Source organism: Mytilus trossulus, chromosome 13 (assembly GCF_036588685.1).
Source record: "Mytilus trossulus isolate FHL-02 chromosome 13, PNRI_Mtr1.1.1.hap1, whole genome shotgun sequence".
Lineage (NCBI taxonomy): Eukaryota > Metazoa > Mollusca > Bivalvia > Mytilida > Mytilidae > Mytilus > Mytilus trossulus.
In genome coordinates this window covers 22,699,974-22,727,705 of record NC_086385.1, presented here as the reverse complement: position 1 = coordinate 22,727,705, position 27,732 = coordinate 22,699,974, and the positions used below count along the sequence as shown (strand labels likewise).

General features: G+C 32.7%; 1 protein-coding gene across 3 annotated transcripts in view; it reads left to right on the top strand.

Moving 5' to 3' along the window:
* Positions 1 to 6,582: 6,582 nt before the first annotated feature.
* The window catches only part of LOC134694619 (importin subunit beta-1-like), a 31,180-nt gene continuing 10,030 nt past the window's right edge, over positions 6,583 to 27,732 (top strand). For 2 of the 3 annotated variants that reach the window (XM_063555654.1, XM_063555653.1), the window contains exons 1-16: positions 6,583 to 6,787; positions 11,342 to 11,400; positions 13,973 to 14,155; positions 14,494 to 14,694; positions 15,327 to 15,403; positions 18,213 to 18,288; positions 18,570 to 18,638; positions 19,935 to 20,024; positions 20,289 to 20,399; positions 20,810 to 20,923; positions 23,338 to 23,509; positions 24,776 to 25,020; positions 25,428 to 25,558; positions 25,967 to 26,042; positions 26,976 to 27,047; positions 27,496 to 27,564. In XM_063555654.1, coding sequence (XP_063411724.1) covers positions 6,748 to 6,787; positions 11,342 to 11,400; positions 13,973 to 14,155; positions 14,494 to 14,694; positions 15,327 to 15,403; positions 18,213 to 18,288; positions 18,570 to 18,638; positions 19,935 to 20,024; positions 20,289 to 20,399; positions 20,810 to 20,923; positions 23,338 to 23,509; positions 24,776 to 25,020; positions 25,428 to 25,558; positions 25,967 to 26,042; positions 26,976 to 27,047; positions 27,496 to 27,564 — 1,785 coding nt within the window. In that variant the 5' untranslated portion in view covers positions 6,583 to 6,747. The remainder of the gene's footprint in view (positions 6,788 to 11,341; positions 11,401 to 13,972; positions 14,156 to 14,493; positions 14,695 to 15,326; positions 15,404 to 18,212; positions 18,289 to 18,569; positions 18,639 to 19,934; positions 20,025 to 20,288; positions 20,400 to 20,809; positions 20,924 to 23,337; positions 23,510 to 24,775; positions 25,021 to 25,427; positions 25,559 to 25,966; positions 26,043 to 26,975; positions 27,048 to 27,495; positions 27,565 to 27,732) is intronic. The other variant, XM_063555655.1, reaches the window with a different exon arrangement.

Here is a 27,732-nt window from a genome sequence, read left to right as displayed (position 1 = left end):
CCCGCAACAGGTAAGCTTAATTTCTATAGAATTAATTCTCGTGTTATTGGTTATGTACAGGCACCTTCATCAGGTTGACGGCAGTTGTCCCTTGGATATATGTAAACACATGAATAGAAAGTAATTCAAGAGTATGGACAGTCATAGGATTGCACACAATAAGCGATACATTATTTTTTTCTTTGATTCACGTAAAATTATATACTAGTAAACTAACTGAATAGTCAAAATGAACCGGAATGACTCTATGAATCAAGCAAACATCCGAAAAAATATGATACTTTAAAAATTAATATAACAACACAAAAAAATTCAAAAGTCCTATGCGAGGTTCGAACCCTTTCTTCAAAACCGTCATTTATTAGTAGTTCTGTGCTCTACTGGTGGAGCTACGGCAAATCTTATCATTATGCCTCTTATTTATAAGCTATATTGGTACAATTTATCGATGTTTCAATTTTTTCTTTAAAAAGTTGTTTTTTATGTTATAAGGACACACTAAACCAATTTCATTTTTGAAGTAAAAAGTAGTATGAATAACAACAGTCATTAAAAGCATAACTTTTATTTGGTTTGAAATGTCCTTCTTGGGGGATTCCCTGTTTTTTCCACATAAAAATACCCGAAAATCCGGATATTGGACTTTCATCCTTTTTTAGGGTTAAATTAACTATTGATCACACATACAATACTATATGTAAATCGAAATATTGATCAAAAAGCATTTTTATTTTTTGTTTTTATAGTAAATTTTACTCTGTTGGCACTTTTTGAAATTGGCCCTTCTGTGAAAAAAATCCTCGGCATATTGGCCCTACCTCTTTAAATAACACAATAGCCGATAAAAAATATACTCCCAAACGACAACCAAATCCACGCGCACAACACAAGGAAACATCCACAATAGATCTATTTACTGGATGGCTACCAGCTTGTTCAAGAAAATGATTGATGTTGGTTATAAACAATAGCACAAAATAAACCAGAAACGACACTCCTAAATCTGATAAGTATTCAAACGGATAAGTCCATCCGTAGAAACAAACATTTGATATGAATTAGTTATTATATCCCAACTGTTGCCCTTGTTGTTGGAAGGTGAAAAAAAGCAAAGATTGCTGCTTGTCGTCATTCTTTTATATCCAGTCCTGCTTCAGTGATTCCCTATATAATCAACCAAATTTTACCACGAAAGGGGGGCCCGCCCCCCCCCCCCCCCCCCCCCTAGATTCGCCTATGTGAATCAATATGAACTATATGATCACTTGTGCCGCTATGTTGGCTACATTACGAGTCAATATGATGTCAGGGTTTTGAATTTGTGGTTTTCCTTACATCACTTAAGTTGTAAAAAAAAGTGTAAAAGAGGGGGGTATCTGCACGGAAAAACGCGAAATAAAATTGCCCTTTCACGATCAACGAACCATCAAAAATTTCTTGTACGTTGATCTTTTTACCGATTTAACGAAGCACGTTGAATAACGAACCTTTTTCACGGCTGCACGTGAAATAAAAATGGCAAAACACATCGCACGAAAGTAAATAGATATACAATATGGGTTCGTTTATATGTGCGTCCATTCCGGTAAGGACCGATTTTTGCCTCAAATTTCAGGTTCATCTAATGAAAGATTTTGACACTTTTTAAACACTTCAAAGGGTACATTTCAATTGATTCAATTAGTTTATGTGAAAGATTTTTTAACTGATTAAGTCATTAAAAATACTCCAATTCAAGCTTAAAAATATAAAAAATCTATCATGTGTTGACAGACGCACAATTTGGTTTCCGTCCTGGATTTGGAACAGTCGATGCCGTCTTTGCCCTTTATTCCCTTATCACTAATTCTTTGAGAAAAGGTAAACGTTTATACTGTTGCTTTGTAGATTACACTAGAGCTTTTGATAGTGTCACACATTACAAATTGTGGCAAAGATTAGTCAGATGTGGAGTAACTGGTAGAGTTTTAAATGTCATTAAATCTATGTATAGCAAATTAAAAACCTGTGTAAAACTTAATGAAAAATTTTCTGAATTTTTTGAATGTACTGTTGGTCTAATGCAAGGGGAATCCTTATCTTCTCTGTTGTACTCATTATATGTCAATGATATGGAGATAGAACTTATTACACAAAATTGTAAATCATATGAACTTAAAATGTTAAATCTGTATTTGTTAATGTACGCTGACGATATGGTTTTATTTAGTGAAAGTATTACTGATCTACAAAAGATGATCGATGCTGTAAATGTTTATTTAAATAAGTATGATTTGTATATAAATTTGTCAAAAACCAAAATTGTAGTTTTTAGAAACAGAGGGGAAATTAGACCAGAAGAGCAATGGTATATTAATGGAAAGGCTATTGATATATGTAACGAGTTCATGTATTTGGGAATTTTATTTTATTATACTGGTAACTTTGCAAATACTCAAAAGAAACTTTCAGAACAGGGTAAAAAGGCTGTGTTTAGTATATTCAATAAAATACATGATGATTATTATAATCCTGAAACTTTGTTGTCATTATTTGATACTTATGTAGCAAGTATACTGAATTATTGCTCGGAAATATGGGGATTTCATATGGCACCAAATATTGAAAAAGTTCATTTGTATTTTTTAAAACGTATTCTTAAAGTCAAAATGAGTGCTGTAACTAATATGGTTTATTGTGAATTAGGTAGATTGCCAATGTACATTGAAAGGCAGTATAGAATGGTCAAATATTGGATTACAATTTTGAGTACAGAAAATTGTATATTAGAATAGCTATGATGAGATGTATGACAGAAGTTTTATTAAAAAGAACGATAAACACAACTGGTGTTGTAAAATTGGAGATATTTTGTTTAGATATGGATTTAATTATGTTTGGTTAAACCAAAGTGTAGATTGTAAAGATATGTTTCTATCGCAATTAAAAGAAAGAATGCTTGGTGCATTCATTAGTGAAGCAACTATGTTTTTTGAGAATTCAAATAAATGTCATTTGTATAGATACATGTATAGTACACACACATTGCAATTTTATTTAGATAGACCTGTAAATTATATATTCAAACCATACATATGTAAATATCGTATATCAGCTCATATATTAGGTATAGAAACAGGTAGATATTATAATGTTGATAGACTATGTACAAATTGTAATACTAGCTCTATTGAAGATGAATACCATTTTATTTTTGAATGTAAAAAATATAGTCAGATTCGAGAAAAGTATATAAAAAAGTATTATTGGAGAAATCCTTCTATATTCAAACTGATCCAGTTGTTATCTGTCAGAAATATTAAAGAATTGAATAACTTTGGTATATTTCTAAAATCTGCTGAAAAAATTAGAATTTAATCGCAGTAAATAATATTTTTGTTCTCACTTTATTTAAGTATCATATTATTCTCCGCTCGTATTTTGTATTTTGTATTATGTATTATGTATTATATGTTCTTGCATGCACACCTTATATTTATATCTATTATATATCTCTTGTGAAATTCTTATATTGGTGTAAAATTGTGTATATGTATCCTATAAGCTGTTTTTTCTCCCCTCTCTCTGTTTTTGTTACATTCTTAGCCTGGGCACACAATAATACCAGATTTTCATTCAATATTTACTCAAAATTCTTTCCTAAAGCCTCATTCTGTAAGCAGTTATGAATAGTACATCTTTAACATAAACTTGGGCCATTTATTTGACTATGACAAAAATTCTCAAAAAATCCACTATTTTTTCGGTGTTTCGAGTCTTGATATTTCTACCAATCAGACAGGTTTTGCATCTTTTTGTATAAAGTTTTCACCGATAACGTTTCCGAAAGTCTTCATGCATTAATTTAACACTAAAACTATGTTCTATTTTTGTCACTAAATGTCTGAAAACCGCTTTTCCGCTTGAATTGTACATTTTTGTCACTTTAATACAGCATGTCATGTGACTTTTGAGAGATATCACGTGACCAACGTAAGAATTATTTTCCTTAAATCAGGTTTTCCTGAAACATTGGTCAATTATCTATCAGATGAGTCTAACTTGTCCTTTGAGTGAGCTTTTTATCGAAATGTGCAATTGATTGAAAACAGATATCCTGTATTCGGGAAGAAAAGGTAAAAAACCCTTGAACGTTAAAGGGTTAATGATGTTTGAACTCGGTATATGTGCATTGTATTGTAAAAAACAGCCCATATCTGTGTAGCAGAAGAATCCTACTTTCCAATAAATTAATAGATAAAAGAATATATTTTCCCAATTTTGTGAAACTCCTGTATTTTGGGGCCAAATGGGTCTTACTGAACCTACTCCTTTATCAAATATTAGAATTGTCAACGCATGCTTCGTTTCTTAAAGAATTGCTTGCCGAATTGATGTGTGGTAAAAACTGTTTGATAATGCTGACCAGTATGAAAAATAGCCTTTTTGCCCTTTTTCGAGTTAGTTCAAATGATTAATCAATATATGTCTTATATACTCGAGAACGTTCACTTTAAAGCAAATTAGTTTTAAGTAACTCATGCAAAAAAACTTAATTCCAAAAAAACAGGCTTCACTTTTTTGGAGAAAAAAAATGCCCATATATGCTAATCACATGACTTCCATTGTAATAACATCATCACAATTGTTTCACATAATAGTTAATTACTTTTTTAAAAAAGATAATAAAACAATCAAAAGTACAATCATAGATGATCAAATAATAAAAAAGTCATGAAATATTTTGTCCGACAGCTGAGACATAACACCCTGAGCAATATATGTTCAGCGGAATACTTTGTATATCGGTTATTATGTTGTGTTGTTGGATTGCTGTTTCTGTTGGTTAAATTTCTTGCTAATATATAAAGAATAAGTATTGCAGATTGTTTTCCAAACTGATTTAAATAAGCTCGTGTTATCTGTTTTCCTAGTATGGTAGTCTAGAGCATGCGGTTTTCGTTCACAAATTATTACCGAACCTGTTGTGATATTATTATGTCTAGAATTATACAGTACTTCCCTAACACGGCCATCATAGTTGACACTCGCGTTAGGTCGAGGGAATGACCGATATAATTCTCTATCTCGTATCCCATATATATGTACTGTACATCGGGTATGGGAACCGTTCTCAGTATGTCATGGGATGCAGTTTAATTGTTTTTGCCCTTTAAATTAATATTTTATTCATTTTCATAAAGAACACACCCAGACTTATATAGATCAAGGAATTTTTTGTTCAAATTTACAGTTCCTTTTTTCAATACATTTCTAACAAGTGTTGTAATTTTGAAATCTTAAATAAAACTTCTAAATTTATATGGTTCTAGACCCAAGAAAATGTAATTCTTATGGAAATACATGGCTGATATATTGGTGACTGTTTGAATGGATCAGGTATGAGTTTTGAAACTAAAAGTCAAGTTAATGATTTGAGAATGAATATAATGTAATTTTTTTCTTTTATACACAATATGTGATTTTTGGCTCCGATTCTGACCAATGCTAATATACATAATATACAGTTTCTACTAATTTGTCTAAATATGTATTTACTGGCATCATGTACTCTGTGACCGTTATTGTTGTAGCAGGGGCCGATCTAGCCATTTTAAAAGGGGGTTCTCACCCAGGACAAAAAGGGGGTTCTAACTACATGTCCCCATTCAAATGCATTGATAGTCCAAAAAAGGGGGTGCTCCAACTCCCGGCACCGCCCCCCCCCCCCCCTTTCTTCCTGTGATTCACCACTGTGTAGTTATACCAACTATTTCAATCAATTATATCTGATTTTATGCCTTAATGGGCCCTGTTATTTGGAAAATAAGAATATTCTATTCTATTCTATAGATGTCAGATGAATATTTCTCATGAAGACCCCGAGTTAAGGCATAATAGACGTCATTAGTACTAGCAGAGACATATAAAACAATCAAGTATTATATGTCTCTGGTACAGTACTAGATATAAAAAATAACATTCAATACAATCAAGTATAAATATGAATCATTTAATTGTCTATTTATTCTCAATACTGTCTGAGAAAGCTGCTGGGAACAGTTTTATTAACAACTTTGCGTTCCTGGAGAAAATAATTCAGTATTGTTCCAAGATTTTCCAACCCGAGACTATTTTCTGAAACTTTAGAATCAAATAATTTGAAATACATGACCCTACACAAGATGACTGTTGGGTGCTCTTAAACTGGTTACAGGCAATTAATGTCATTCGTTTGAGGTAGGGAATTTCTATACTATAAGTCCCTGATTGAGGGAACGAAAAAGATTTGCGAAACTGCAAGCTTGCAAGTTGATAGTATTCATTTTTTGGCGGGAAAATGTTTCGGCCGAATCACAGTTCTTGTCGCATATATAAAATCTATTATTTTTTTTGGTAGTTAAAGTCGAAACATATCTTTCATTGTTATTCTCATTGTATTTTGAAATTCATACAATGTCAAGTGATTCCTTTTTTTAGATTTCTTTACACTCAACTGCAAAAAATAAGAAAGGATGTGAAATAGTTCATTCTGAAATAAACCTTAATTTGGTTGGATACATTTTGCAAGAATTCTGCAAATAGTTCATTTTCGTCCAATGAAAACAAGCCTTTTAAAATACCTCGGCTGACTTCTGCCGGCAAACCTTCTCTTCGCCATCTTGGATTATCACGCTTCCCACATGGGAACTGGCTGACCGGCCAATTTAAAGAAATTTCAGGAACGAGCAGAATATATAAACACATTTTTACACTGTAGACATCAAGATGGACCTTGTTAGCATTTTAGAGAAAACAATTTCGCCTGGTAATTCACTTTTTTCCACATTCATTCATTCACCAGTTGACATTGTTCACATATTTTTTCGCGGACTGCATGGGACTCTGATTTTTTTTAATGTTTTTAATGTGTTTTATTTTGTCAACATTCACTTGTTGCATATGAAAAGATCGGAGATGTTGGAACATGTTTCTTTTTTTTTAAGAATCCATCACATTACCTGAACCAGACTGATCAACGACAACGTAAAAAAAACCGAACACCATACTTTGTGAAATTCCAATTCGCAAAATTGTTCATTGTATCTATTTTGAATATCATTGTATCTATTTTGAATATGGCTTTATAAGAAGATATATGGCTATTATACCTAAGAAACAGTTATCAATCAAAATCACGGTATTGATTTTTGAATGAACTGTACTGGTTGACGGTATCGGGACCGTTCGCCCTAGTAACATGTTCGCCCTGGGTCCGTTTGCCCTGGGTTCGTTCGCCCTTAGAGTCCGTTCGCCCTACTAAAAAATATTAATATTCGAGGCATCGAAGTTGAATAAACTTAATCAGATATATTTCTATGGTATATATTCTTGAAATTTATGGAAACATAGAAATATCTAAAAGTTTATGGCTTGTTAGGGATCATTAATTTATTATTTTATGACAAAATAATTCGGATCACTGCTTATTGTGATACCTGTCTTTTGATGGATTTATAATATAAAAAACAAATTTGTTTTGATAATATATTCAGCTTGAAATCAATTTAAAAAAATGTACGAACTGTAAAACGGGTTTACAAGTGCATTCATTAAAATAATCTGAGACAAGTCTAAGTTATACTGCATACATTAGTGAATGACTGAATACAATTATTTTGTTAACAAATATCAACAAAGATAAATACATTGTATTCCAGTATTCTACTGCAATCAAAGGGAAAATTATGAAATTGATTGCGGCAAAATCAATATTCGGTGATTTTTTTCAACAAACTTCAACATATTTTATTCAAATACTTAAAATTATGCCACTAGACAACAATTAGTAAAAAATAAAAATCAGGGCGAATGGACCCTGGGCGAACAGGTATCAGGGCGAACAGGTACTAGGGCGAACGTGAATTAGGGCGTACGGACCCGGATTCCTGGTTGACCTGTATGTGATATGAAAGGTCATTAATCATTGTCACTTGAAGATATTTTATTTCTGAAGTTTAAATTCATATTAGAAAAAGCACCAAGTAGAAGTTAATATTATATTTTCAGCTATGACATTTGCTGATGTACGAAGACACCTGCACAACTTCGATTTTGGAGGCTATAATTTGTCTTGTTTTCAGTTCCCATTTATGTAAACTATAGTTGATTCATTTGAATAGTTGTGCAATGAAGGCATATTATATATAATGCAAAAATCCATATTATTCATGATCCTAAGGTCAATATTATGACACAACTGTTCTCTTTGTGCTGCCATACCTGCCAACTGTCACTATTAGCAGGGCTCACGCTACCAGGCGACTTTGGCGAAGAAGTCACTTTCCCGACCGTCACTTTGCTTTCCCCAACCCCTAAAAGCAAGTTCCGGTGCTTGTTACTCGAAAACATACATCAACCTTAGTTTCGGCGGCAAAATAAGTTTGTTACTTCATTGAAACGGGGTAAAAGTTGCCTCCAGTATTTATAACATGTTTAATCCATTTATTGCATTAAAAACATCATGTTCCTTTCCAAATAACTTGTCAAACATCGTTTATTTTTGTAAATTTTCTTGCACTCGTCCGCCATTGACCAATTTCTAAACTACCGATCTGAACCGGACCAGCTATGACAGAAATTCGTCTTACAATGATTACTACGGACGCACGGATGGAACAGCTGACAGAAGAATATTGACTCCAAAGGGAAAAATTACTTATTCCACACGCATTAAGAGACTTTTGGTTACTTCTAATTGATTGGTGTATAATTCCCTATATTTTTTACTGATTGTTTCAAACTATTGATTAAAGTTGCTTAACTCTGAGACTATTACACTAATATCAATATATTATGGCCCAGCTTAATAATTTTTATATTTTTTGATGAGAAACGCTGAATTTCAAGATAGTTTTGAGTTAATTTGATATATTACAATTTCTTTACATTTTTAGTGCTAGATATTAAATGTTTAGTTGAAAGTTTGTCACAAGAACCTTAGTAAAACTTAACAACTTTTAATTTGAAAGATTACTTTAATTGTATACTCAGATATGAATTGAAAAATATAAAAAGAACATTATTTACATATGACCCTTTATACTATAGTAAAATCCAAACATTGTAGTGCACCGCGCGAATGAGCACTTCTCTTTCAAATCTCACCACTTCTCCCAATAATTCTGAAGTAGTGTGAGCCCTGTATTAGCGGGGGATTTCCCCCCATGGAGACACCACTAAAATGGAATTTTTGAAAGAACAATTTACTCCTCAATTTTAAACAAAAGAATTAATTTTACAATGGCTATAGCCTATAGGATTGTAAAAGTATGAAGTAACCAAAAAACAACATTAAAATGTACTTGAAGGTTTGTAGGACTACAAGATCAATCTTGCACGTAAAACCCCCTTGGGCATTTTGTAAAGTTGGCAGGTATGGGATTATTTCATCCTGGTACTAAATTTCTCTGTTAGTATTTTCACACCGATTTATTGGTTAATTTGATTTGTTAGGTTCAGGAATGGGGGGGGTTCAGGGATAAATGAATCTTTAAATCCCTCCTAACTTTTTACATACTCTCAAATCATATCTGCTGTTCTTTAGTATGTCTCCTTTCTTGCTGGTGTTTGAAGATCTATTTTGATGTTGTATCTCCAGTAGATTCATTTCTTCTCTCTCCTGGTGGTATGTTGGACAGTTAAATAGGTAGTGTTCAGTGTTTTCCTCTTCACCACATTCAAAGTATGGTGTGAGAGATTGGCCTATCTGATTAACATTTATTTAGCCTATGTTAGCCAGTTCTGAATTCAGACATGATTCTCCCTATAGTTGGGTTCAGGTAATCAAGTTGATGGGTCTTGCCTACAACGGGAACTTATTCGTGAAGTTGTTTCCCAGTTTCACTTCTAGTCTTTCTATTTTGCCATTTTAGTTTGGTTGACATATGCATCTTCACTGCACTTTTCACATCAGGCATTGTTATGACGTTGTACTAGTCATTTAGATTTGAGGCCTCCTGTGCTGCATCTCGTGCTAGGAGGAGTCCTGCTGCTGTTTGTTATGTAAATGAATATAAGTCTGATCCAAAACAGTTAGACCTCAGGCAATTGACTAAAACAAAAGTTACAAACCTTAACCCTTACCATGCGGTACCCGTCTTTTGACGGGCGGACCCTAATAACCGTTATTTGGCTCCAATGGCGTTCCATACTTTTAGAAGTCCACTTTATGATACTTATTTTAATAGTTATGCATGTTCCGTCAACCTGAGGCTATCCATATTCACGTTTCTCATGTATAAGTAGCATTTTGAGCACAAATACGGACTTGGAAAATTGAAATTGGCTAAAACTCGGTTTTCTGGAGGGGTAGGCTTCACATCTGTATCTTACACAAGAAGTTCAGAGGCATAAAACTGGCAAAGATAGTGCAAACCCACAGCCATATAACTACTGATCATTATTATTATTGAAATACGCATAGGAAACAACTACTTCCGGTTTTGGGTCCATTCGAAGTCAAAAATCGACAAAAATCGTGAAATTCGGTATTTTGGGTCCAAATGACCTTCTGTAGACCGATGAATCAAGATCAGATTCACTCCGACCTAACAACTGTTGGGGTCAATTTGTTCACTAGGGTCCACTCTACACGCAGGCTACAGCTGGGTACCTTAACCAGCATTCCTGGGTCTTCTGGGTCAAGAGAAGGGGTGAAAAATCGGCAAAATTGACGTTTTTTGCACCTGTTGACCCACTTTGGGGCAAATTCCCGTCAAAAAAATTCCGCCTCCTCACCCCGACCACCCCACCCCATGATCACCTATATTAGATTTAAAGAAATCAATATGCTACAGCAACAGGGCTAAGCTCATTTGCATATAATTTGCATATTTTTGCAAATAAACGAAAATTAGACATTTTCTAAAAACAATTCCGCATGGTAAGGGTTAATAAAACACAAAATACTTAACTCGCATTTTTGAAAAAAAAAATGAATATTTCACTCAATTAAATCAAAATTGATGGGTTAAAAAACATTTCTTGAATTCTTATGATAACTGGAGCTCTGTTATGTCATGTGTTCTAAATATTTATTATTATGCAAAAAACAGCATACATATATCTAACATGTGAGATTTGAAGTGATGATTTTGCAGAAATGAAACAAGAAAAACAGTGAAGTAATTTGTGTCCATAATAGCAAGAAGTTTCTGAAGTGAATTTAGTATTTCATGATTACAGGTTGATGACAACTGAATATAGTTCCATATACTTGAAATGACCTGCATGTATTCGTACAAACCAAATAAAAAAATATTTTCATCACCATCAAATTGTTTATGAATAATGTTTAAAGGTTTTCTTTATTTTATTACAGATCAAAATGAGTTGGAAGCTGCCCAAAGATTTCTGGAAGAAGCATCTCAAAATAATTTGGTAATTTAAATAATGATATTCTGTGACAAATAATTAATCTGTTAAGTTAAGAAAATAGCATTGCCTGCCTCGGGCATCAATATATAGAATAACTTGCCCTCCCCATACTCACAGACTACAACAAGGAGTCTGGGAGCTGCCTAAGACCTCCAGAAGCTCATGCTGTTAATGAAGCAAATTCCTGCATTCCAGACTGCTCCTGACAGATAATTTCAAATTTGAAGAAAACAAGGCCTCAGTACAAATTTAGTTGCAAATAAAATTTTATATGACCGCAAAATTTTAAAAATTTTCGTTGTATATTGCTATCACATTGGCGTCGTCGTCATCGTCGTCCGAATACTTTTAGTTTTCGCACTCTTACTTAATCAAAAGTGAATAGAAATATATGAAATTTTAACACAAGGTTTATGACCACAAATGGAAGGTTGGGATTGATTTTGGGAGTTTTTATCCCAACATTTTATGAATTAGGGGCCAAAAAGGGCCCAAATAAGCATTTTCTTGTTTTTCGCACAGTAACTTTAGTAAAAGTGAATAGAAATCTATGAAATTTTGACACAAGGATTATGACCACAAAAGGAAGGTTGGTATTGATTTTGGAAGTTTTGGTTCTAACAGTTTATGAATAAGGGGCCAAAAAGGGGTCCAAATAAGCATTTTTCTTGGTTTTCGCACCATAACTTTAGTATAAGTAAAAAGAAATCTATGAAATTCAAACACAAGGTTTATGACCAGAAAAGGAAGGTTGGTATTGATTTTGGAAGTTTTGGTCCTAACAGTTTAGGAATAAGGGGCCAAAAAGGGGTCCAAATAAGCATTTTTCTTAGTTTTCGCACCATAACTTAAGTATAAGTAAATAGAAATCTATGAAATTTAAACACAAGGTTTATGACCATAAAAGGAAGGTTGGTATTGATTTTGGGAGTTTTGGTCCTAACAGTTTAGGAATAAGGTGCCCAAAGGGTCCAAAAATCCAACAGGGACATGTGTGAGTGATATTGCATCTTCACAAGACACGATTATGACAACAACACCTGCAACCACAACAACGACGACAGCAACGACAACAGCGACATCAACGACAACAACATCAACTTCATCTACAACAACAACACCAACATCATCTTCAACGACAACATCTAGCAGTTCCCAAAACGTTTCTACAGCACACGATTACGGACAACTAATCGAATATTCCATTTTGTTCTATGAAGCCCAACAATCAGGCTACTTGACAGTTAATCGTATCGACTGGCGTGGAGATTCGGCAATAATTGGGGTTCTTTGATATGCCAAATCTAACTGTGTATGTCAATTCTTAATTTTCGGTCCCATATTCAAATTGGTCTTCATTAAGGTCCAAAGGGTCCAAAATTAAACTTAGTTTGATTTTGACATAAATTGAATCCTTGGGGTTCTTTTATATGCTGAATCTAAAAATGAATTTAGATTTTTGATTATTGGCCCAGTTTTTAAGTTGGTCCAATCGGGGTCCAAAATCAAACTTTGTTTGATTTCATCAAAAATTGAATAAATGGGGTTCTTTGATATGCCAAATCTAACTGTGTATATAGTGTTTTCAAATTGGTCTACATTAAAGTCCAAAGGGTCCAAAATTAAACTTAGTTTGATTTTAACAAAAAAATAATTCTAAGGGGTTCTTTGATATGCTGAATCCAAACATGTACTTAGATTTTTGATAATGGGCCCAGTTTTCAAGTTGGTCCAAATCTAAAATTATTAAGTATTGTGCAATAGCAAGAAATTTTCCATTGCACAGTATTGAGCAATAGCAAAAAATCTTCAATTGCACAGTATTGTGCAATAGCAAGTCTTTTCAATTGCACAGTATTGCGCAATAGTAAGAAATATCTAATTGCACAATATTGTGAAATAGCATATTTTTTTTTAATTAGAGTTATCTTTCTTTGTCCAGAATAGTAAGCAAGAAATATCTAATTGCACAATATTGTGCAATAGCAAGAAATTTTTTAATTGGAGTTATCTTTCTTTGTCCAGAATCAACTTAAATCTTTGTTATATACAATATATAATGTATATTCACTTTTTACTACCAACTGATAAATTAAAACAATCTTTACCATTCAGTGATAACAAGCAGTTTTTTTACATCTTAATATTTTATGATGTATTTAAATGAGTAGTTATTGTTGCAAACTCCATTAGAAATTTTTATTGGGATCAGTTTTGGAATAAGGGAAAGGGGGATGTGAAAAAAAGATTTGGTTCAATTTTTCTCATTTGAAATTTCATAAATAAAAAAAAAATTTCTTCAAACATTTTTTTGAGAGGATTAATATTCAACAGCATAGTGAATTGCTCTAAGAGAAAACAAAAATTTTAAGTTCATTAGAACACATTCATTCTGTCAAAAACCTATGCTTTGTCAACTATTTAATCACAATCCAAATTTAGAGCTGGATTCAGCTGGAATGTTGTGTCCATACTTGCCCTACCGTTCAGGGTTCAACCTCTGCGGTCGTATAAAGCTGCGCCCTGTGGAGCATCTGGTTGATTATGTTGAGTGACAATTTCTTTTTAATTTCAGCAAGAACTATTGAAAACTTTGTCTGACATTCTACGAAATGGAGCTAACAGTGCTGTGGTCCGAATGCAGGCTGGTCTTCAGCTTAAAAACGCATTGTATTCCAAAGATCAAACCATACGACAAGAACATCAACAAAGATGGCTGACTTTTCCTGAGGAAATCCGCAACTACATCAAACAAAATGTAAGTGCATTATAATGAACTTGAATAAAGAAACCCTTTCATTATTTAATGCCTTCAGGCCATGTTGGGGAATGAAGAAAATATCGAACAAATTTCAGTGAGTACATAAAGTATACATGTCAGGGTAATTGATATATTTTATTGAGTAGAGCAGAGTGCAGTGCCAACCATTTATGTGTTATACATGAGCTTCTACATGTACATCTTGAAAATAAGTAGCCAAGGCTCCGTGTTGAAGGCCATACATTGACCTATAATGGTTTACTTTTGTAAATTGTTATTTGGATGGAGAGTTGTCTCATTGGCTTTCCACCAAATCTTCCTATATCTAATTACAGGTCCTGTTAGCATTGGGCACAGAAACCATCCGTCCAAGTTCTGCTGCACAGTGTGTGGCGTACATAGCCTGTACAGAGTTGCCTCATGGTCTGTGGCCTGACCTCATTGCCGCACTGACCACCAATGTGACTAATCCTGAGAGTACAGAAATGATGAAAGAATCAACACTAGAGACCATTGGTTATATCTGTATGGATATTGTAAGTATAGACAAAACAGAGGTTTGCACAAGTATTTTAACCCTATCCTCCATAGAGATGTCTCTATGTGGTACCTCAGTTGAAGTTGAAATGTAAATCTCTCTAAAATGTAATGTCCACTTCATCAAACTTGTTTTCAATATATAAAAAAAAAAAAGATACTTAGGCAAAAAAAAAAGAATAGGTTTATTTGCCCAAACGCTACCTTTCCAGAAAAAAACTGCCTTCTCAAATTCTTTTATTGTCCTGATTTGAAGAATTTTGTTTTTAATCAGATTGGCATGAAGACTAATAAACACCGGATACTTCCAATTTCTCTTTTTGAAAACAAAAAAGAAAATGCCTACCTACCTACCACCAACTGCCTCAACCTTTGGGTAGGGTTTGGGCAAACCAAAATATTTTTAATTGTGACGTTAGGAATATTCGATATATGAATAACCTAAAAGGTTGGGTTTTTTTTGTGCTATTTTTCAGTAACAAGTTGAAAAAATTGTTTTCAAAACAAACAAAAACAAGTTAAATCTTAAGATTCCTGCGTCTGGAAGAATATTATTTTTTAGCTGTTTACAGTTTGACTTAATCTTGTTGCTACCTTCACAGTACACAATAATTCCCTCTATATATTGCAGGACCCAGAGATACTACAAACACAGTCCAATGAAATTCTTACAGCTATTGTACATGGAATGAAGAAAGAAGAAACCAGGTATTAATATTGTTTCTTTATTATAAAATTATGTACAGCTTCTATTCCAAGTTTGTCAAATTTCATCATTCAACAGAATTTTTGATATTCACAAAAATGAATGAATCTGCAGTACTGTCCCAAATTTTAACAGGACATACAAAAAAAAAATGTATTTCAAACTGTTGAAGATATCCATTAAATTGGGGTGGGTGGGTGTGTTTATAAACAAGATAGCAATCAAAAAACACAAGTTGAGGTAAAATTTGATTTCTGTGTAGCCAATCAGTGATGAAACACTTGCCTTCTATGAACTTAATGAAATCACTTTGATTAGTCTTTCTGAGATTGGCAGAGTGCAAAATACCAAAAAGTTATGTTCGTCCTTTGACCACCACTTTTTTAGAACTCTGGATTGGCTTCCCAGTACATGGAGATAGTTGTGCTAGTATTTTGATCTATCATACAAGTATTTCCTGTTTGCAATACTTTCATTGTCAATATATTTTGAATGAACTTTAATTATACCCCCGCTTTAAAAAAGGGGGGGTATACTGTTTTACCTCTGTCTGTCCCATGAAACTTTCATCACATTTTTCTCAGGAACTACACATCCACCCTTTCTGTAATTTGGTATCAACATTTATATATGTCAGCCATACCGTGTGATGCGTTTTCAGATTCATCATTCATCGACTTCCTGTTTACCGAAAACACTTGTATGATTTTACACATGATAGCCAAGTTGAAAATTTTCGTCACATTTTTCTCAGGAACTACAATACAAGTATTTCTGAAATTTGGTTTCAGGATTTATATAAGTCAGCTATACTGTGTGATGCATTTTCAGATTCATCACTGGACAACTTCCTGTTTACCGAACACTTGTATGATTTTACACTTGATAGCCAAGTTGAAAATTTACTCACATTTTTCTCGGGAACTACAATACAAGCATTTCAGAAATTTGGTTTCAGGATTTATATAAGTCAGCTATACTCTGTGATGGGTTTTCAGATTCATCACACGACAACTTCCTGTTTACCGAACACTTGTATGATTTTACACATGATGGCCAAGTTGAAAATTTTCGTCACATTTTTCTTAGGAACTACAATACAAGGATTTCTGAAATTTGGTTTCAGGATTTATATAAGTCAGCTATACCGTGTGATGCATTTTCAGATTCATCACTCGACAACTTCCTGTTTACCGAACACTTGTATGATTTTACACATGATGGCCAAGTTGAAAATTTTCATCACATTTTTCTCAGGAACTACAATACAAGGATTTCGGAAATTTGGTTTCAGGATTTATATTAGTCAGCTATACCGTGTGATGCATTTTCAGATTCATCTCTCGACAACTTCCTGTTTACCGAACACTTGTATGATTTTACACATGATGGCCAAGTTGAAAATTTTCGTCACATTTTTCTCAGGAACTACAATACAAGGATTTCGGAAATTTGGTTTCAGGATTTATATATGTCAGCCATACTGTGTGATGGGTTTTCAGATTCATCACACGACAACTTCCTGTTTACCGAACACTTGTATGATTTTACACATGATAGCCAAGTTGAAAATTTTCGTCACATTTTTCTCAGGAACTACAATACAAGGATTTCTGAAATTTGGTTTCAGGATTTATATAAGTCAGCTATACTGTGTGATGTATTTCAGATTCATCACTCGACAACTTCCTGTTTACCGAACACTTGCATATTTTTACACTATTAATATTATCCACTTGCAGCGGGGGTATCATCCCCCTTCACTTGTTTGTCTCGCCCAATTGGGATCTACTCAACAGAATGAATTGATATTTAATCAGCAGCTTGATAGTGATGTGTTGTTATTTTCAGACACCTTCTTCCTGTTAATAGATTCTTATAAAGCAATCGCAAATCCATCAATTGCCCTATTCTCAACTACTACTGAACAGAATGACTTTGACTTCATATTTTGTCTGCAAGTTGACAGTTATGATTTGTTTCATGTGAGCATAGAGATTTCTTTGGACATGACTTAACCAACTTTTTTAAACCAATCAATGATGACAAATTTGCCTATTTATGAACTGTAATGAAATCAGTGTGATTAGTCTTGCTGAGATTGGCATAAGGGCTATTCCATAAAGTAGAAAAAGGCATTAGATCAAATAGATGCATACTACTATAAATGACCCACTATCCATATAATCCTCCCAGATCAATTAAACTAAACTTGAATAGCCCTAAGTAATTTTACGAGTTTTCCAGAGAGAAAAAACACTATTAGTATTGATGTTGATTGTGGTACAATGATAAAATGCAATAATACAAATCAATTTAAGTTTTGAACATGTTTAAAATGTAATTTATTGTTGTTTTACCGTTTGAAATGCCAGCTTCTTCCTAAGAGAGAGGGATTTTGGAAATTCTTGCTCATCTCTTTGTTCTATGTCAACAAATAATTCAGGTCCTAAGGAAATTGGCAAACATTTGCACATAAATAAACAATCTATTTTTGAATCCAATCTATGATGACAAAATTGCCTATTTATGAACTGCGATGAAATCAGTTTGATTAGTCTTGCTGAGATTGGTATTGTTAGGATGTTTCATACTTTATTTGGCCTTTTTAACTTTTTGGGCATTTATAAATATTTCCTAAACAATTACACAGTTAAATTGTATGTAGAGGGGTGGGAAATATATATATACTTCCCCCATCTTTAAATATCAATTATGTTGTATGTGTATGACTTGCTTTCCCAATGAGGTTACATCTCAGATTTACAATACGAACATGAAGTAGACTTTTTTTTTCTTCTTTTATTTCAGTAATTATGTCAGACTGGCGGCCACAAATGCTTTACTTAATTCCCTGGAGTTTACAAAGGCAAACTTTGACAAAGAGGTAAATATTTTTACAGGCAAATATAAGCTATCCTACGTCTTATTGTTCATTTTTATCAAATATATTTATGAAAAGAACATAAAAAGCATTATAATTTTACACGTGATTTACAATTTACTGTTTGATTCTATTCATTAAGCAATGTTAAGTTAATCAGCTTCAAAATGGAATTCTTTCTATGAAAATGTTTTGTTTTATAAATTTTGCATGAGATGCAAGAATGATATGTTTTAAACAGTTTCAGAGAAAACTTGCAATAATATTTTTTTTTTTATTTGTAGACAGAAAGACATTTCATCATGCAGGTGGTATGTGAAGCTACGCAGTCGACAGAGACCAGAATAAGTGGAGTAAGTGAACCTAGTATTGACAAGTGGGATTTTTTTTGTGATATTTTACATTAAAACTGCCCTCCTGTTTACTTTTTTTTCTGGCTTCTTGTTGTTGATTATGAAATTTTGAAGTTAAGACTACCCCTTTAACTTTGGGTACTTGAATGGTATTTTAATATGAATAAAATTGCTTGACTTTGGGTTAATAAACTTTAATATATCAGGAATTGTTTCATCTGATCATTTAAATACAAATTCCTCATAACATGATGTAAGAGCCTTAGATTTTTTAACCAATCAATGATGACAAAATTGCCTATTTATGAACTGTAATGAAATCAGTGTGATTAGTCTTGCTGAGATTGGTATAAGGGCTATTCTATACAATTAGGTAAAGCATTAGGTCAATTGAGCCAACACCCCTAAAACATCCAACCTAACAGATCAAGAAATTGAATAGCCACAAGTAATGTTACAAGATTTCAAGAGAGAAAAAAGTTTTGATACTTTTGGTTTCCAAACTTCCATTTGAAGAAATTTTATAATGATACCTTTTCTCTTCCTTTGAACAGGGAGAACCATGATAAATTGCAAGATGAAAGATAAATTTTCCCTTTGAATGTGTTTATAATGTTATCTATTTTTGTTTTACCCTTTGAAGTGCAAACTTGTACTATTAAAGAGTAGGATTTTGGAAGTTCTTTCCTGATCTCTGTAGTCTATTTTAACAGAATTTGCAGGAAAAAGGAAATTTTGCACACATTTGCAGGAAGTAAAATTAAGAAATCAACAATTGATCTATTTCTGATATATATATCCATGGGTTTATTAATCAATCTATGATGACAAAATTGCCTATTTATGAACTGTAATGAAATCAGTTTGATTAGTCTTGCTGAGATTGGTTTTCTAAGGACTAGTCCATTAAAATGGATGTGGAAGGGCATAAAGAAGGGAAATCTGCCCACAACAAAAATAAGAGTTTATTTAGTAAATTTTATATTGCAGTTTGTGTCAGGAATGTACATTAAAGGTATCTTCCCGAACAAAAATTCAGTCTATTTGTCTAGCCCTTCTTACCAACCTAGACTTAAACTCGTCCATTCACTATCTTACCTTGTGTGTCCAAAAATAGCAATTTGTTGCAAAAGATTATCACAAACTTGAAAGTAATTAAATTTCCTGACATAAATATAGTATAAGGACTTGAATCTGTTTGAGCATATATTTGAATTTTTACTGTAAATATAAAGCAGATAACTTTGATCTAGAAAAGAATGTTGTCCTGTAACTTATTGATGGTTCTATTTTCAGGTACGTGTAGCTGCTCTACAGTGTCTGGTGAAAATAATGTCATTATATTATACCTATATGGAACATTATATGGGACCTGCTTTATTTGCAGTAAGTGAAACATTGAAAACATTTGATGCAACCAGTTTTGGATTAATTTAGTACTTTTTATAAACACTGTGTCTGCTGTAAAGAGTAAGTCCTGTAAGGACAGATTTTGGACACTTTTTAAACATTTGTGAGTCTACTTCAGTTGTTTCAATTACTTTCATTTTGGTTGGCTGACTTTTGGTATGAGCAGTCCATAATATTCATAATGTATTCTATTTAAGTTCAAATATGCAGTTAATAGTATCATATCAAATTTTTTTTCAGATAACAATGGAAGCCATGAAATCAGATGTAGATGAAATAGCATTGCAAGGAATTGAATTCTGGTCAACTGTGTGTGATGAAGAAGTTGATCTAGCTATAGAATTGTCTGAAGTAAGTCATTTTTTGGGGAATGTAGGATGCACAAAAGTTTCCTTTTTGTGGTAATCCTTCAACTTGTCTATTGGGGGTGAATACTTAAAAATTGGTGCTAATTTTATGAAGATTGTACTATGTATGTTATTGTAATAGACCAATTTATGTTTTACAAGTGATAAAACTTTTAATATTTTTCAAAATCTTTTTCAAAATCAAACGAAAAAACTGCACATATATATGAACTACATCTAACCTTGATTTAAGGTCAGAATATAGTGTTTACCTTCAAACATATTGTTACCATACACTTTAAAAATTTGTCAATCTCAATGCCAACATTTCCTTTTTGTGACTTGATGTTATGATTACAATACATGTATGTACATTTTTCTTTTACCATGTATAAAAGTATCCTGATTTTTTAGGCCGCAGAACAAGGTAGACCACCAGAACGAACAAGTAGATTCTATGCCAAAGGAGCTCTCCAGTACCTGTGTCCAATTCTACTCGTCTGTTTGACGAAACAGGTAACCGGGCATGTGTGTATTATTTCCAGTTATAACTAACCTTTACACTATTTATAAGACTACAGCTTTTATGGCCTTTCTATCTATAATATAGGCATGGGGAGAAATTTACATTGCATAGCTATGATATGATGCATTACATGAACATGTTCATGAATTTTGTTAATGTACTTGAATTTCATAGAATACTCAATTCAGTTTGTGAAATTAGACAGTTGATGCAAACTGTATGATGTGTGGTCGAAATTAAATGATTGACTTGGCAGCAAATTTTGAAGTATCAGGAAAATGATTTGACTAAAGTTTGGGCTAGTGGGAAAAGGTAGAAGATTCATAGAAGCTGTAGAATAACTGATAAGGCCAAGCAAATTAAAGGAGTTGATATAAACTAACCTGTTGAAAATAGATTTTGTTGTAGATGGTTTTTTTTCTGTCACAAAAACATGACATTAGAAGTTTTCCATATAAAAAAAAACTTTAAGATTTTCCTATCCTTATTTTAACAAGCATCTTACTATCACAAATGTATCATCATTAAGCAATGGTTAATTTTGGCATGTTTCAACAAAGAAATATCCTTTTTCTGTATTTGACAGTTTCAACAATTATTCAAGTTTGTAATTCAATATTATTTTGGGGACAATTTATTTAGAATAGGTGAACATTTGCTTGGCCTTTTCAGTTGTTTTAATTTTTAATTTATAACTGTATTATGAATATCTTTAACTTGGTGGTAGCATTGCACATATTTCCAAGGACCATACAATTATATGTTGAGTTAAAAAGTTAAAAGTATAAAAACAGATGTGTCTAGAAAAGTTAGGAATGAAATTAACATTAATGAAAAAAAATGGAGGCATACAAATTTAAAGAGACCAATAAAAGATGTCCAACCTCTTAGATAATTTTGCTGGAAGTAATGTTTTTATGCCCCACTTACAGTTATTATGATTTTGGTCTGTTCACTCGTCCAAACAGTCCTGCTTCAGGTTTCAGAAAATAAAAGTGCAAGTAGGGCATCTGTATACTATGGACACATTTTTATTTTGGTCTGAACAGCAAGTAATAAAGAAACAAAAAGAATGTTACATCTATATATGTATATAATCTTAAAATGAAATGCTATTATTTGGATATGAGCTTTTCTGCAGTGTATTTCTATTTATACGATTGTATCAGCATTTTGGCTTTAACACTAACTGATTTAATCAAGATTTACCAGTTATGATAGCAACAGCATTATGAATTATAGCTTAACTGGTTTATAAAACAATTGTGATGCTTGAATTAAACAACAGCATTTTGCAATTTGTACTTGTGTTATCTGAGATGATTAAAGGTGTTGTCCAATGGACGAGAAAAATGCTCACAATTTCTGTTAATATAACTCTGCAAACAAAGTTTGGGGGTACAGAGAAATCACCTTGTTCATACAACATCTCTTTAGGTTTAAAATGTATGAACTGCATGACATTTTTGATATACATTAATTTTAAACTGCAATGATTTTAATTAATACCTTCAAATTGCTATTCCATTAAAAATTATCATATTACATGTTTGTACAATAATTTTAAGACTGAAAATTCCCAAGTTTACAACAACTGAAGAATAAATTCAGAATAAGTCCTGACTGAAATTGCAGTAAACTAACATTTTGTTTTACTTGCTTAGGTGTTAAATATGAACAAAAATGGTCCTACTCATAATAAGTTGCTATTCAGTCTCATTGTAAATATCAGCATGGACTCATAACAAGCTCTTTTTAAATGAAGTTTGAAAGAAAGGTAGAATTTAAAATCTAAAATTTCCATAGTCGGCTGAAAAGTTGACTTTCATTTCCTTCTCTCTGTGATATGAGTAGGGCGAAGACTGCTAAACTTTAATTTAGCCTTGAGATTGGATGCACCATTTGTTTTTATGTCCCATTTATGGGCATTATGTTTTCTGGTCTGTGCGTCCGTCTGTTCGTTGATTCGTTCGTTAGTCCTGCTTCAGGTTAAAGTTTTTGATCAAGGTAGTTTTTGATGAAGTTGAAGTCCAATCAAAGTTAGTACACATGTTCTTAATGATATGATCTTTTAATTTTAATGCCATATTAGAGATTTTACCCCATTTTCACGGTCCACTGAACATAGAAAATGATGGTGCTGATGGGGCATTTGTGTACTTGGGACACATTCTTGTTCTTTCATCATAAGAATTAAACCTTATATTTATTATAGTAATGTATTTATGCTTTAGCATCAATATTTAGAAAGATAAATCTATGGTTAAGTTGACCTATAAGTAGTGAATTGATTGAAATCAATCAAATCTGCGTGAACTTGAACTAATACTAATAAATCATGTGGATTTTAACAGCTAACTTCATTTGACGTGTAAGTAGATGTTTTAACTATGATTCCGTCTATTTTGTTTTTCAGGAAGAACTAGATGATGATGATGAGTGGAATCCCTGTAAAGCTGCCGGTGTTTGTCTCATGTTAATGGCCACATGTTGTGAAGATGATGTTGTACCACATGTTTTACCTTTCGTCCAAAAACACATCCGTGATCAAGATTGGAGATATCGAGATGCAGCTGTAATGGCTTTTGGTAAGTTTTTACAGAAATGTGAAGTTGAAACGCAGGTATTAAACTACGTCAGTAAAGTGTTTCAAGAGCTGGCTCCGTCGGATCACCAATATTAAGGTTGACAACTTTTTAAGTACACTGTCCAGTTATTCTTATACTAATCCAAAACTCAAGTGATTAAGAAAAATTGCTAGGGTAACCTGGAACGTCCATCTTCAGCTGCCCTTACTTTGTTGCTTGTGACTGATCTTCAACTTTGAAGACCAGTCTTTCTATAAAAAAAAAATGGCACTCAAATTGATGATAACACATTTTGTATACTGTAAATACAGAAATTATTGTGTGCATATATTTTGAAGAATAGACAATTATGCAAGATTCAAATTTGGCAATGTCATCAAAATCAGCATATAGATATGCACAATGGTATTGTTGGCTACCTCTACCCTTTTTAATTGGGGAAAATATGCATAATTTTTTTTCAAATAGGGAAATTTATGATACACCATGATTTTGACTGGAACTTCAATTTGCAGACCCACTTTCAAGAGGTAAACCCTCATTTTAGATAAAAACCCGTTATTGTCAGTGATGATACATAAAGATCCTCAAATATGCACATATAGTCATTTTAGGCATGAACAATGTTTAAATGAGTGTTTTTCAGTGGGTATACATGCAGAATTACTACATTTTGTACTACTGAGACTGCAATGTTTTTGAAAAAGTTGCAGTTTTGGGAATAATTTTAAGCCATTTTTTTTCAAATTAGGATTCTTCTCCAGGGGAAAAAGCCTTTATTCTCTGCTAATTTAAGGGCAACAATATCACTGATATATTATTGTGATATTTACCTTGCTCACATTGTTCACATGAATAATAATAAAAAACAAACTAAAAAAACTTCTAAATGTACAGTATTTAGAATTTTTCCAATATTGATACTGGGAATATTATGACTAGTTTAAAAGAATATTTATATGCTCAAAAGTGAAAAGTAAGTATAAAGGCCAATTGTATCAGGCACTGGGAAGTTTCTTAAAACATTGAAAAATTGCTGGAGTTTGAACAAATTGTCCAGTGAAATAAAATCAAAATCGTCGACAACACTATGGACCCTGAAGACCTTGACAACAGATTAGAGTTCCACAGATGCACTCAACAACATACAACACTGAAAATTAGTTTGAAAATCAAAACATCCATAAAAACTTGGTATATGAATCTTCTCTGTAAACTGGTTTATTTATCAACTGACATGCATGATATGCTTTCTTTTACCCATAGGTTCAGTTTTAGAAGGACCAGATCCACAGAAATTAAAACCGATTGTAGAACAGGCAATGCCAATGTTAATAGAATTGTTAAAAGACTCTAGTGTTGTAGTGCGTGATACAGCAGCGTGGACTGTTGGACGTGTTTGTGAACTATTACCTGATTCTGTGATTGATGAAAAGACATTAAATCCATTATTAATTGCCTTAGTAGAAGGATTAACAGCCGAGCCAAGAGTTGCCAGTAATGTATGCTGGGTAGGTATTCAAACTTTTTTATTAGAAAACCTGTGTCAAGGCTCAAAAGAAATGTGTTTTGTAAGCATTGATACCTTCACTATGTTTCTTTGTGTCAGAGATGTATCAAGCAGTCACAAAAGATCAAAACAAATTGTTACACAAGTAGCTGTGTTAAAGTCTTGAGCTTAAAGAACCACATTTTAAAATGTTGCAAGCTGGTCACAAACCATCAATGGGCTGACATTTTTATACTTTAAAAATAAAGAGATGTGGTATTATTGCCAGAGAGACCACCATGCAAATGACATTGGTTTAAAAAAAAATCACTCAATAGTTTCACACCTGCCAGGTGTTGTGGTCAAATTCCTCATTGGCTCTGAGTAGTCATTTTATGTAATTACTTATTTTACAATATCCATTTGTAGGCTTTCTCTAGCTTAGCTGAAGCAGCTTATGACAACGCAGAAACTACAGACGAGAATGCTGAACCAAACACCTACTGTTTATCTAGTTATTTTGAATCTGTTGTTGATAAGTTATTACAGACTACAGACAGGTAATTACATAGGCCTATTGGACAGAGATAATGAGAATTTTTTTTTCTTAAAAGACAAAAGACCTATAATAGAAAACCAGATTTTATACTGTTAGGTTGCTATCTCTTTCACTAACATAATAAAAATAAAGGAGTTTGTCTACCGACACTTTTTTATGCCCCTGCTGTAGCTGAGGGGAGATCAAGTTTTACATTTGTCAGTCTTTACGTCCATACATAAAAATAGCTGGATTTTTCATTTCAGTTCTTTCACTTTTGCTTCAACGATATGTTATGAAACACAATAACAATGCACAATGCTAAATACCATAAAATTTGGATCAAGTACAATTTTGGGTAGTGTCACTTATATTTAACAGAAATATTTTCAATTTCGTAAATTTTAAATGCCTATCTGATTATTTGTAGAGCGGATGGTAACCAGCATAATTTAAGAAATGCAGCCTATGAAGCTCTGATGGAAATGGTGAAAAATAGTCCTAAGGTTAGTGACACACGAGATTTCTTCTTATAGTCAAACTTAGGATATTTTTTTAGGAAAATAATCCTACAGTGAAACTATATTTTTGGGGATAAATAGTCCTCATAAAACATGGGGATAAGTTCTAGTAAAAAAAGTCCTAAGTTAAATTTTGGATAAGATCCAGGGTCCTGGGAAATTATTCTTAGAAAATATGTTCCAAAACACCATTAATTGCGAATTCTATTCATACCTTAAAGGTTCTATAGGTCTGAAGAAATTATCTTAAAAGACGAGGATGGCAAGTTTTCCTGCCTAACCCCTTTGTGTCAAATAGTCCAAGGAACTGAAAATGATGGGTCTCTGTATTTTGTTCATTTTAGACAACTCTGATTTGTTGTTCAGGACAGAATTTCACAAATTGTGTAGACCATTTTCAAACCTACGTTCATATTCTAAGTAATGCAGTTTATTAGTCCCTTACCAAGGAAGTCGAAGGCGACTAGGTTTGCACGTCTGTCTGTCAATCCGTCAGTCCACAAATCAGTTTTCCAGACTTTTTCTTCATGTTTGAAGATATTGATTTAATATTTGGTGTATTGTTTTAACCATGACAAGTTACAGGTCAAGTAGTAAATAGTTTGAAGAATTTAGTTGTAGGTTTGCTCAATTCCAATATTTTTTTAACCAGTAAGGGACTATGTATTGCCATGCAATACTCACAGAATGCTTGTTTTAATTATGTTTAACATAAATGATTTAAAAGAAGCAGCATATCTCTCATTTAAAGTGTTATATATCTTAACTGCAGTCAATCATTCAAAAGTTTGAACATTAAATCAATTTTGAAGCTTGTAAATTATTTCTTTCATAATATTAGTAATTGATTTTTTTTCTGGTTTATGAAGCCTTGATGTTTATGATTAGTTCACAAGATGTTTATTTGTGTATTTCCAGGATTGTTATGCAATAGTACAGAAAACTACATTAATTATATTAGAAAAGTTAGATAGAGTTCTACAAATGGAGGTAAGTGGACAAGTTATTTTTATCTTCAGGTTATCCAGCTCAGTGAAAATGGCCAGCATACAATAGTATTTGGGAAATGTTTTCTGGTCTATGTTTGTTTGTTTGTTTGTCTGTCTTATTTCAGTATGAAATTTTTGATCATGACAGTTTATCATGAAGTTGTAGTTGCAGCATTATAATTTGATGGAACAAGTCGGAAAAAAATAACAGTGCAAGTCAGGCATTGTGTGTTCTATGGACATATTTTTATTTAAGCATGATTATTTTCACAGAATGATAAATTTTACTGGGGAAAAAATATTCACAGATTTTATTATCCTCTAAAACAAATGTAATTGCCCAGAAAAAGTTTATAGACAGATTTTTTTCTTCAAAATCCTACTTATGGACATGTTTCACATCTGCAAAATAACATTATTATCACTCATTTGGGTTTTTTTTTCTTCAGAATATTATGATGGCATCAGATAAAGCTCAGTACAATGATTTACAGTCCCTCCTGTGTGCAACTTTACAGGTATGTATTGTCCCAATCTTGTCTTCGTTTTAAGAATGAGTTACACTGGTTAAACCAAAGGTCAATGGCCAAAATTGATGTCGTTGAACTATTGGTTCTTAAATTCATTAGCTTCAAATTAAGAATTTAAACAAATAGAATTGAATGTGTCTTTAGAGAGAAAAAAAG